Source organism: Pseudorca crassidens, chromosome 3 (assembly GCF_039906515.1).
Source record: "Pseudorca crassidens isolate mPseCra1 chromosome 3, mPseCra1.hap1, whole genome shotgun sequence".
Taxonomy (NCBI): domain Eukaryota; kingdom Metazoa; phylum Chordata; class Mammalia; order Artiodactyla; family Delphinidae; genus Pseudorca; species Pseudorca crassidens.
Window position 1 is genome coordinate 167209409 of NC_090298.1, and position 12847 is coordinate 167222255.

The 12847-nt window shown below is 41.7% G+C and overlaps 1 protein-coding gene across 1 annotated transcript; it reads right to left on the minus strand.

Annotated features, from left to right (window-relative positions):
• Nucleotides 1-406: 406 nt before the first annotated feature.
• Nucleotides 407-11487, minus strand: ZNF557 (zinc finger protein 557). Its single transcript, XM_067733994.1, is given in 7 exon segments — nucleotides 407-1308; nucleotides 1311-1364; nucleotides 1367-1477; nucleotides 1480-1512; nucleotides 1515-1743; nucleotides 10309-10400; nucleotides 11283-11487. Coding segments are annotated over 7 exon segments (924 nt in total). The 5' UTR covers nucleotides 11356-11487; the 3' UTR covers nucleotides 407-976.
• Nucleotides 11488-12847: the final 1360 nt, after the last annotated feature.

The window sequence follows — 12847 nt, forward strand, 5'->3', positions numbered from 1 at the left end:
AGGACCCTGTCTTTTGTGCTTGGGGTGACTGGGGGATTGCTACCTGAGATCCTGTTGCCTCTAGTGTTGGGAGGGGACGGGTGGTCACTTCATAGGGCTTCTGTAAGCTCCAGAGTTGGATGCAGACTTTGAGCATCACCTTGTGGGCTTCCTATAAGCTCTAGTCTTAGAGGGTGAGCTGGGGGGTCACTTGCTGTGTCTCCTCCAACACCCCTAGTTTTGGGGGGTCGGTTCAATGAGATTTTAGAACATTCTTTTAAAAAATTTTAGATTTCCAAAGAAGTTATAAAACCACACAGGGTGTTTTATATGGTCAATATTTATTTATATTTACTCATGTTTTATGCTTCCTGCTGACCTCCATCTGGCTGCATCTTTTTATTTGTTTTATTTATTTATTTATGGCTGTGTTGGGTCTTCATTGATGCATGCGGGCTTTCTCTAGTTCTGGCTGTATCTTTTTGTTTGTTTATTTATGGCTGTGTTGGGTCTTCATTGATACGTGCGGGCTTTCTCTAGTTGTGGCGAGCAGAGACTACTCTTTGTTGTGGTGTGCGGGCTTCTCATTGTGGTGGCTTCTCTTGTTGTGGAGCACAGGCTCTAGGCGCGTGGGCTTCAGTAGTTGTGGCGCGCAGGCTTAGTTGCTCCGCAGCATGTGGGATTGTCCCGGACCAGGGATCAAACCCACGTCCCCTGCATTGGCAGGAGGATTCTTAACCACTGTGCCACCAGGGAAGTCCCCTGGCTGCATCTTGACTGCAACTTTATGAGGGAGCCTGAGCTAGAACTACATAGCTCATCTGTTTCTGAACTTCTGGTCTACATAAATTGTGAGATTATGTCTGTTGTTTTAAACCAATAAGTTTTGGGGCTCATTTGTTACACAACAGATAATTTACACATCCAGCGAGAGTTCCCAAGATGTCTGAGGGATGAGAGGTCAGCAAACGCTTTCCCAGAGCCACTGCATTCATATCTACCTATTATGGATTCTCTTGTGCACAGAAAGGTAGGAGTTACTACTGAAAGATTTCCCACAATGATTACATCCATAGGGTTTTTCTCCAGTGCGAGTTCTCATGTGTTTCTTAACAGATGAGAGATTATTAAAGGCTTTCCCACAGTCACTACATTTATAGGGTTTCTCTCTATTATGTGTTCTCTTGTGCACTGTAAGAGAAAAGCTACTGCTGCAGGATTTTCCATAATCATTAAATTCACAGGGTTTTTCTCCAGTATGAGTTCTCACATGCTGCATCAGATGTGAGCTCTTCCTAAAGGTTTTCCCACAATCACTGCATTCATAAATTTCTCCCCCATATGGATTTTATTGTACCCAGTAAGGAAGGACCTCATGCTGAAGGCTTTCCACACTGATTACATTCATAATGATTCTCCCTTGTATGAATTCTCCTGTGCCTTTTGAGGATACATCTGGTGCGGAAAACATGAAAACACTGGTTACATGAATAGGGGTTTCTCCAGTGTGAGTTCTCACATGCAGTCTGAGGGATTATTGAAGGTTTTCCCACAGTCGTTGCATCCATAGGGTTTTTCCCCATTATGTATTCTCTTATGAACAGTGAGGTAGGATCTGCTGCTGAAGGATTTGCCACATTGATTACAATGATAGGGTTCTTCTCCAGTATGAATTGTCTTCTGCTGAGTAAGGTTTAATTTTATGCTGAAGACTTTAAAACACTGATTACATTCCTTGAGCTTCACTCCAAGAAGACGTTTCTCCTGTTGATTATGAGATGAATGACAACTATAATTTACAGTACTTTTAATATTCAATGCTATCATAGGAATTCTCCCTCCCAGGGACTCTGTTATATATAAAATTATTATAATTTGTGTGTTTGCTACACTGAGTGCTTGCATATGGTTTCTGCTAGTCTGAGTTCTTAGAAGCTAAAAAAGATAGATGTTTTGCCACATCAAAGCCTTTATCCTATTCACAGAGCATTTTCTGATAAGTTTAAGACTGATTTATGTTTGAAACACTCAATATCTGAGTCACATTTATGCAAACAATTACTTGTAGGAATGCTCAAAGAAAAAATAATTTTGGAGATAACTTATACTTTACTCCAAATTCACAACAGTTTCATGGTATCTCTCCAGAGGTAACATTTTCTCTTGGGAAAATGACTCTCTTGGTAACTTTGTGGCTTTTCTAATTTATGGCATCTTTCCACTGTGGAAAATCAGAACTCTTACTATTGTGATACCTTTAGATTGCTCTTTTCTAAAAACATGCTGCTTAGAAGTTAACCCTTTGGCTTTAAGTAGAACCTCCAAATGTGAAAAAAATTGAAAATAAATTTAAGTTGATGAGAAAAGAAAAGGTATAAAGCATATATTAGTGAAGGCAGACCCTTCACTAAGGGATTAGGGTTTTTTAGGAGGTTTGCAATAAGAGGGACATGGGTATGAAGTTTTAGGTATTCATCTGAAGCCAAAATAAGGTGTGAGATGACGAACAGAAAGTTAAAGAGAAAGGAAAAGAAAGTACACAAGGAAGCTCATACCAAATGGTCTTGGACTTGTCAGAAAAAAAGGGCATTTTACAGTGTTTCCCAGGACATTTCCTAATGTAATACTAAACTCCCAAGCCACGGGAGATATTCCTCACAAGGAGTCATATCTACCTTGTACTCACCTGGACAGGTGTCTGGGGTAATTCCTCTCTCCTCTGTCATCACTTTATCTTCTTGCTCCAATTTGGAGATCTGACTGGGTTTATCAATTTGATTACCAATATATGGAGAAAGCATACATGATATAGGGAGACTATGCAGGGGAAAACAGTGAAACTGAAGCCAACACTTCTGAAGATGAGCAGGCAGGAGCAATGGAATATTTATCCCTAAATTTGAATAATATAGTAACCACTTATCTTTCATAAAAAAAATGCAAGTGTCCTCAGTCAATATATCTAGGGTGATTTGGGGATAACTGGTTCCAGAAGCTCATGCACAAATTCAAATGCAGACTTAAAAGCCCCAAAACTTTTATCCATAGTCAGAGCATGGAATAGATCTTCAGTTCATAGGGAAGAGATTAGATTACCCATGCGGGTAGGGACCATATGTGTCTCATTCACCACTGTATTCCTAATTCCTAGCACAGACCTATGTACACAGAGGTGCTTAAGAAAAGACTTGTGAAATGAACCTATCTATGAAACAGAAACAGAATCATGGACATAGAGAACAGACGGGTGGCTGCCAAGGGGGATGGGGATGGGGGAGGAATGGAGTGGGAGGTTGGGGTTAGCAGATGTAAGCTTTTATATATAGAATGGATAAACAACAAGGTCCTACTGTACAGCAGAGAGAACTATATTCAATATCTTATGATAAATCATAATGGAAAAGGATATATATATATATATATAAAGAATGTATATATGTGTATAACTGAATCACTTTGCTCAACAGCAGTAATTAACATAACATTGTAAATCAGCTATACTTCAATAAAAAAAGAATTAAAAAAAAGACTTGTGAGAAGTGATGTCAGTAAAAATGGTGGAGCAGGGAACCCCCAGAGTCCAATACACCACAGAAAAACAGGAAATAAACTGGCAAAAACTGTCAGCATCAACTTTACTGAAAGTCTTGAAAGTTATCGTAAGTTTACAGCAATCAGGAAAATACTTAATCAAGACCAAAAGGTGAATCTGGTAAGAGAGCTTTGTGACATTTTCACTAACCCTGGCCTCATCACCTGCTCCTCACTTTGGCAGCCACACTGAAATCAACAGTCTGCGTTCCTAGTATTGGTGGGAGCAGAATGGATCTTGTGCTCAAAGAATTGTGGTTGTTTGTTTTGACCTATCTGGTGGCTCCTGAAGGATTGGCTCAAAGGATTTGCTTTTATTTTGTCTAACTTCAAACTCTCCCAGGGCTGAGGTGGCAACAGGGAATGGAGGACCAGAGCATGGGCTGAACACATTTAAATGTCTCAGCCACTGCTGCCTGGGGCAAGGGAAAATCATTGAAGCAAATGTAAGACTAACCAAAAGGTCTGGGAGCAAAAGTAGGGAATTAGATGCTTTGGGGAAAAAGGGCTTTGAAAAGCTCTCACATATTCCTAGGAATATAGAAGGCCATGCACATAGCCACAGCTGGGTACAGTTGGGTACATGTTCAGGAAAGACCTGAGAAGGCACTAAGACCTCACCTCTGATTGACCTTCAGGCTCTGCACAAGCAAGAAGTAAAGGCTAAAGCAGAGTTGTAAACTGCCTGTTTTGAAGGCATGGTCCTACATACACACAGAGACCATCTAAAAAGACTGAGAGTTTGGGGATTCCAGGTGTTTAAGGGAATCTATGACAAATCACTAGCTGACCATTAAGCTAACAGAATAGAGATTTCAGTGGCCACACACAACAAACACAGACATTACAAAATTAGTTCAGAAATGTCACCAAACACCACCAACAGCAACAAGTAACAACAAGCCTTGGGGATGGGGGAATCTTTGATTTATGGAATTGCCATATTATAATATTCCAAATGTATAGTTTTCAATAAAATAATTATGAGGCATGCAAAGAAACAAAAAAAGCATGGCCCATTACAGGAAAAGAAAATTAATAGAAACTGTCCCCTAGGAAGGAACTTAGTAGACAAAGACTTCAGATCAGCTATTTCTAGTGTGCTCAAAGAGTTAAAGGAAACCACATTCAAAGGACTAAAGGAAACTGAATTCTCACCAAATATACACCATCACAAAGAGAGAGAAATTATAAAAAGGAGCCAAATAGAAATTTGGGAGTTGACAAGTACAACAACTGAAATGAAAATTCAGTAGAGCAGTTCATTAGCAGACTTGATCTGGCAGGAGAAAGAATCAATGAACCTGAAGATAGATCAATTGATACTGCCAAATCTGAAGATGACAAAAAAAAAAAAAAAAAAGGAAAACCAACAGAGCATAAGAAACCTTTGGGATACCATCAGACATCCAATATATGCATAATGGGATTCCTTTTATGCAGGAGAGACAGAGGAGACAGAGAAAGGGGAAGAAACAGTATTTGAAAAAAATAACGGCCCCAAAAATTCCCCAACTGATGAAAGTCATGAATCTACATATCTAAGAAACTTAAGAAACTCCAAACAGGATAAACTCAAAGAGATCCACACTGAGACATATAATAATCAAACTGTTGAAAGCCAAAGACAAAAAGAGTATCCTGAAAGCAGCTAGAGAGAAGAAACTCTTCATGTATAAGGGATAATCAATAAGATTAACAGCTGATTTCTCATCAGAAATCATGAAGGCCATAAGGCAGTGGAGCGACATATTCAAAGTACTGAAAGCAAAACAAAAAAACCTGTCACACAAGAACTCTATCTCTGGCAAAACTATCCTTCAAGAAAATGAAAAGACAATCCATAGAACTGAAAAAGTATTTGTGGACCGTATATTTGACAAGGGTCCAGCATTCAGAATATATAAAGAACTCCTACAACTCAGCAACAAAAAGACAAATCAGTCCATCCCTCCCAAAATGGGCAAAGGACTTGAATAAATATTTCTCCAAAGAAGATATACAAATGACAAACAAGTATATGAAAAGATGATTGATCTCATTGTTCTCTAAAGAAATAAAAATAAAACCAACAATGAGATAGATACTACTTTGCACATACAAGGATGACTATAGTAATAAAAAAAAAAAGAAAGAAAGAAGAGAAAAGAAAAATAAACAAGTGTTGGTGAGGATGTGGAGAACTGAAACTTTCATATATTGTTGTGGGAATGTAAATGGTGCAGCTACTATGGAGAACAGTTTGGAGGGTCCTCAAAAAGTTAGCAGAATGACCATATGATTCAGCAATTCCATTCCTAGGTATACGCTCAAGAGAACTGAAAACAAGTGTTCAAGCAAAAATTTATACGTGAATGTTTGCAGCAGCCCTATTCACAATAGCCAAAAGGTAGAGACAACTCAGATGTCCATCAGCTGATAAGTGGATACTCAAAAAGTGGTTTATATATACAACAGAATAACACTCAACCATAAAACAAAGAATGAATCCATGCTACAGGATGGCTGAACCTTGAAAACATTATGCTAAGCAAAAGAAGCCACACACAAAGGCCATGTATTATATGATTCCATTTAGATGCAATGACTAGAAAAGGAAAATCCATAGGGACAGAGAGTAAATAAATGGTGGCCAGTGGCTGGGGCTAGACACGATGATTATGGGGTTTATTTTTGGTGTGATAAAAATGTTCTGGAATTAGATAGTAGTGATGGTTGCCCAACACTGTGACATTACTAAAAGTCATTGAATTGTACATTTAAAAATAGTAAAATGGTGAATTTTTCTGATCTGTTAATGTTATATGAATTTTTTTTAAAGTCTTGTTACCTGAGTCATTAAATAAATGCAGGAATGATGTTAGGCTTACCGAGTGATGCCAGGTTCCTGCAGTTCTCCAGCACCACATCTTTATACAGTGTTCTGTGAGAAGGGTCCAACAGTGCCCACTCTTCCTGGGTAAACTGTCTGGCCACATCCTTGAAGGTCACAAAGTGCTAAACCATCACTAACATCATGGCTAGCCAAGGACCACCTTCACCAAAGTTGAGAGGAAAAGGGCCGAGGATGACAGAACTAGGGATGAGAAACCCAAAGCACAAGTTGTGTAGACTGGGTTCTAAGCTCTGCTCTCATTTGCTTCTCAGCTCAGCCCTCAACGCTCACCTCCTGTCTACTTGTGCCCACTCCCAAGGTTCAATGCATCTCTAACATGCAGGTGATTTTCATTTCCTTTGAGAAAAAAAATGTGTGAGCTCCTGCAATCTTATTTCCCTCAATCTTCAAGTTTGAGCATAGGCCTGGGATACTGTCAAAATCAGAGAAACACTTGGTAAATGAATGAATGATTTCTCAATGGTCATCATCAATTTCTTGAGTTTAGGACACAGTCAAGTCTTTGCTTCAAAACTCTCAGCAGAACACGGTGTAGACAGTGACCCTGGAGGAAGCTCTACATTGCAGTAAATGCTGACATATGCTAACACTGTTTGGGTTGCCCCAAACCCTCCATCAGATGCCCGAAGACCTGATTTGGCTCTGATCCTGCAGGTCATTGAAGGATAACAAGTCCAACTTCTGGTCAAAGGAATAATGATTTGGAAACAGGAATATCTGACTCACCTGTAACCAGTCTGTCAGGAGGCCATTAGCCAACCCTTCCTCCTTTGTGCATCCTTTCTGGTGAGAGGCTGGGTATAGGGAAGACTGAGCTGGAGAAGAAGAAATGTCCCAAGAATCCAGGCTTGCCCCCTGTTCTCACACTCACAAATCTGGAGGCTCCCCCACCTACTTGTGATTGACTGTATCCCCAACACACACACACACACACACACACACACACACACACACACACACACACAGAGCTTTCATAAGAAACCAGAGCACAGCCCTGCCTCACCCACAGCCAGAAGAGAGGGCCAAGCGTCTTAATGCACTCAAGGAAGAGATTATCATTCCCATTTCACAGATGAAGAAACTGAAGTTCGAGGGATATCATTGTTATTTTATCAAGTTTATAGAAAGAATCAGAGGTACAATTCAAAAGCTTCTGCACATTCACCACCAAGGTGACATCTCCACAGACACTCAAATCACCACAAAGTCCCAAAGCCCTGAACCACATAATCAGGTACCAGAAACCTCAGGGCTCCTGCGTCTCCACTCCTACCTCACCTGCTCAGCCCCCTGCCCTGCATGTGCTCTGTGGTGCAGGGGCCTTAAACGCCTGGGCTGTGAGGATCCCACAACTCACCACAAGTGGGGGATACAACCATGGTCGCCATCCTGTGATTCAGACGGTACGTTTTCCTGAACAACAGGGAGCAGAACAAGGACGATCCTCCTCTTATCCCCACAGTGCACTCAAGACAGGGCTCTGGGATAAACGGGAAAATATGAAGTCTTCACAGCCTCTCTTCCTCTCCAGTTTACTGAGGATGAATCTTTCTCAGCCTGTCTGTCATGTCCTCCTTCAAACTGTACTATATTTTAATACTGGGTCTTTATTTTGCTTAGCAGGTGATGAGCTCAGGATCACGTGATGGCAAAACGCGTCTGCCTCTGCCCACAATGGTAGCTACTTCTCCATCCACCTTAAAACCTCGCCTGTGCTGTGTCTCAGGGCACATTCTTCCCATCTATGTGGTTGTCACAAACACACTCCCAGCTACACTCCCTCATGTGTTTGTTTTGAGTGACTAAGGTTTGGGATAATTTTTCATGCAGCAATAGATAATGAATACAGCCTCACTTTTAGTAGATGATCCTGCATCTCAAACCAGGGCTTGAACCTGTGTCCCCCACATTGGCAGGTGGGTTCTTAACGACTGTGCCACCACGGAAGTCCCTCAATGAAGTATTTTTGGTAGTGAAATAAATCTATCCTAAGAGCAGTTTTCTTTCCAGTTACCACCCAGTCTCTCTCCCTCATCAGCCAAAGTTTTTTTCACTTTATCTCATTTTCTCCCCTATTGCTCACTCAACACAGTACATTCTGGTTTTCTGGTTTCTACCAACAACAATCCAACGACAATGTCCTTGGTAGACTCCCTGGTGATATTATTCTAGTAACACAGATGCAGACTGCAACTATACTGATACTATTTCTTATCTATCAGATCAAGAAAAATCCTTTATTGAAAAGTCTGTCTGGAAAGGCACTCTCATACCCAGCTGGGGTACAACTCCTACAGAAGGAAATTTGTCACCATCAAGAAAAACTGCAAAACCTTTTACTTTTTTCTCCATCAATACCACTTCTAGGACTTTATCTCAAAGACACAGAGATAGTAAAAGACACGTGTAAGACTATTTAATGTGGCATTATTTATAACAGCAAATGACTAGAAATGACACAAATGACCATCGATAGGGAACTGGTGGAATAAACTATGGGATATCCACATAATAAAGAATCATGTGACCATTAAAATATAAGCATATCTCTAGGTATTCATAGAGATAATTTTCCCCAGTAAATATAAGGGGGGGAAATCAAGGTACAAAACACTGTATGGAATGTTTCCTTTTTATAAGAAGGGAAAGGCCAGGAGATATCTCTCTCACACACACACACACACACCCCTACCTGCTTATACAGGAAGATGCAAAAGACATGCTGAGAGGATAAAACAAACGTATGTAAATGGTAACCAATAAGGGAAGAAGAATAACTGAGGAGACAGGAATTGAATCTAGACTTCCCTGAACACGTTTTTTTATATGTTTTTGACTTTGGAACTATATTTTAAAAATACAACTGTAATCCTCAAAACTGAAAACAAATAACTAAATGAGCCTAATTGCACATCAACTTGGAAACAGGATTACAACACAGTTTGAAAAAGAATGCTTTCACCTGACTTTCAAACAAAGCACATTGCTAATTCAGCCAGTTTCCTACTGATGGACGTGTGAATTGTTTCTCATCTTTTGCTGCTGCAAGTAATACTCCCATGAATAAACTCGTGTGTATATGTTGTTTTGTACTTTGGGAGGTCTATGTTCAGAGTATCTTTCCAGAAGTGAGACTGCCAGGTAAGAACAGCAAAATTTCTGAGTGTAATTTGTTATATATACTGAGGGAAAATATCATTAACTAAATAAATTAATGTTATTAGGAACCGATATTTTTAACATAACATATAAGGGATTAATATAAAATCAAAGAAGAAAAAAACCACTGTGAAGTTAAATTTCAATTAGAAATATCATCTTAAATTCATGATTAAAAATATATATAGGGCTTCCCTGGTGGCGCAGTGGTTGAGAGTCCGCCTGCCGATGCAGGGGACACGGGTTCATGCCCCGGTCTGGGAAGATTCCACATGCCGCGGACCCGTGAGCCATGGCCGCTGAGCCTGCGTGTCCGGAGCCTGTGCTCCGCAACGGGAGAGGCCACAGCAGTGAGAGGCCCATGTACTGCAAAAAAAAAAAAATATATATATATATATATATATATATATATATTTCCTAGCTATATCCAGTGGAGAGGTCCTAGAAGCAATGATACTCCATCTGCCCCCACCCTCACCCCATTTAAGGGACCAGCTTGCACGCCCTCCATCCCGCTCTGGGAGCGAGCAAGGGGAACTGATTACTTGTTTTCTCTCCCTTGAGTCCCAAAAAGCCTTGCCTCAATTCCTCGTCTGACCTCTTATCGATTTCTATTGATTAAAGAGTCCAAGGGCCCTGGTCGGCAACAGAACCTGTCGTTATAAGTTGCACATAATACTCACCTGGTCACATAGAAAACCACAGAGCAGCGAGCACAGGTAGAACTTGAGGCTATTTTCAAAACAAGCTTGAGCTCCAGAGATGAGTTTCTTGTCTGGGAAAAAAAAAAAGTACAGATATTGCTTTTGAGGCTTTTCATAGCGAGTAATACAGTTATTGGATAGAAAGACCCCCTCCCCCCATTCACCTTTTGTGTGTGTACGTACTGATTTAACTGTTGATCATGGCTGGGTTTTCCTGAATCCTAGCCAGCCATTTGCTCCCCAAGTGGAGAAGACAGCGTCACATTGTGTGCATTTGACTTGCTCAACTCATTTGGCTGCACAGAGATTTTATGGCGACTCCGGACACTTTAAACATAGCTTGTCACTCTGGGACCCTATACGTGACTCAGCTGAATTGCAAACAATTTCCACAGTTCATTCAGGACTTTGGAGCATTTAAGGCTCTTGAGCTGGGTTTCCCAACCTGGGCGCTGCTGACAATTGGGGCTGGAAAATTCCTTGTCGTGGGGGCCGTCCTGTGCACTGTGGAAGGTTGAACATCATCCCTGGCCACCACGCCCTCTCTCCTTCCCAGTTTGCGACAACCCAAAGCATGTCCAGACATGGCCCAAAGTACCCTGGGGTAGGGATGGGGCGCAGAATGGCCCATAGGTGAGGGTGATGCGGGAGACTCTCTGAGGAGGTGGCAGCGCGTCCTGAGCTGGTTGAAAACAACAGCTTCTCCAACCTGAGGGAATGACCTGAGGCCCCAGGGGAGGTATGGGGGCTCCGGAGCCGGTGACCGGGGGCTGCGTGCTACCCATGCCCCCTCCCCGAACTCCTATCAGAGCCCTCTGCCCGGCCGCCCGCCGCTCACGGAGTCCTGCCCGCCATTCGGGCTTTGGCTAGGACATCCCGACACCAGGAGACCAGCTGCCCTTGTCGAGACTCCAAGCTCCCACCCCCGCGCCGGCCCAGCCCCTGGCCCCTACCCCGACGCCATCGCACTTCCGCTTCCGGTCTCGGCTCTTGCTGAGTGTGCTGGCGGGGGCGGCTCCTGCGCATCCCAGCCTCTGGACGAGGCCTTTTAGTTTGCTTAGTTTGTACAAGGTTGGGCTGTGGGCTGGGTCAGCTGTGGGGTGGGATCCACCTGGGAGTGACTGTGCTGAAGAGGGACGCCGTGGGCGGGGACCAGGCTGTGGGTGGCCCCCGGCCCGATGGGCGTGGCTCTCCAGGGGCGGAGCTGGGAGCGGGTGGCAGGTTTCCTAGACGAATGTGTGGCAAGGATAAGGCTAGGGTGGAGTGTGGGATGGGATGGGGCTCTTTTCTACATGGAAAGTAGAAGGAGGGAAACTTACACCGTGCAAACACTGATTTAAAAAAAAGCCAAGTGTCTATACTAATGTCAAATAAAATGGTTTACCGATCAAAGAAAATTACTAGTGACTAAGGGATGATGTACCGTGAAAAAAGGGTCAACCCATCAAGAAGACGGTAATTGCAACAGAACGTCAGTATACATGTATTAAAAACTAATATTACTGAAAGGAGAAATAGACAAATCCAAAATTACAGCTGGGAACTTCCACACCCCCTCTCAACTTCTCCCTCCACAACTGATAGTATTATTAGAGAAACAAGAATAGACAAGTACCGAACAATGCCATCACACAACAGTATCAATTGACTTTTTTTTTTGTTGTCGATGTGGACCATTTTTTAAGTCTTTACTGAATTTATTACAATGTTGCTTCTGTTTTATGTTCTGGTTTTTTGGCTGCGAGGCATGTGGGATCTTAGCTCCCCCACCAGGGATGGAACCCACACCCCCTGCACTGGAAGGCAAAGTCTTAATCACTGGACTGCCAGGGAAGTCCCTCAATTGACTTTTGTAAGCCACTCAGTTGACGTTTGTAGGACACGTCACCCAACATCACACATTCTATTCAAGCACCCACGGAGTATTCACTAAGATAGATCATATTCTGGGTCATGAAATAAACTTCAATAAATTTAGAAGAATTGAAATCATACAGAGTATGTTCTCTGACCGTATCTCAAATTAATTTTGTCTGGAAAATCAGCAAACAATCGGAAATGTACACATTTGTAAATAATCCATGGTTCAGATGGGAACTCTCAAAGGAAATAAAAATAAACAGAACCAAGTGAAAATGAAGATACATGTCAAAATTGGTGAGCTGCAGCTAAAACAGTGACAAGAGAAAATTTACAATACTAAATATGTATATTAGAAAACAAGAAATGTCTCAAATCAGTAATCAAAACTCCCACCTCGGGAAATTAGAAGAAGGAAAAGAGCACTATAAGCACAAAGTAAGCCAAAGAACAAAAATCAATGACCTCGAAAACAAATACAATTTATATGGACATGAAAAGGATCACGAATATCCAAGGTGTTCTTAAAGAAGTAACGTGGAGAATGTATACTGCCAGATATCGACTTAGCATAAAACTACAATAGTTTAGAGTGTGTGGCTTGTGTGCAAAGATAAAAAAGATGGAACAGAATATAGAGTCTGCAAATACACATGCT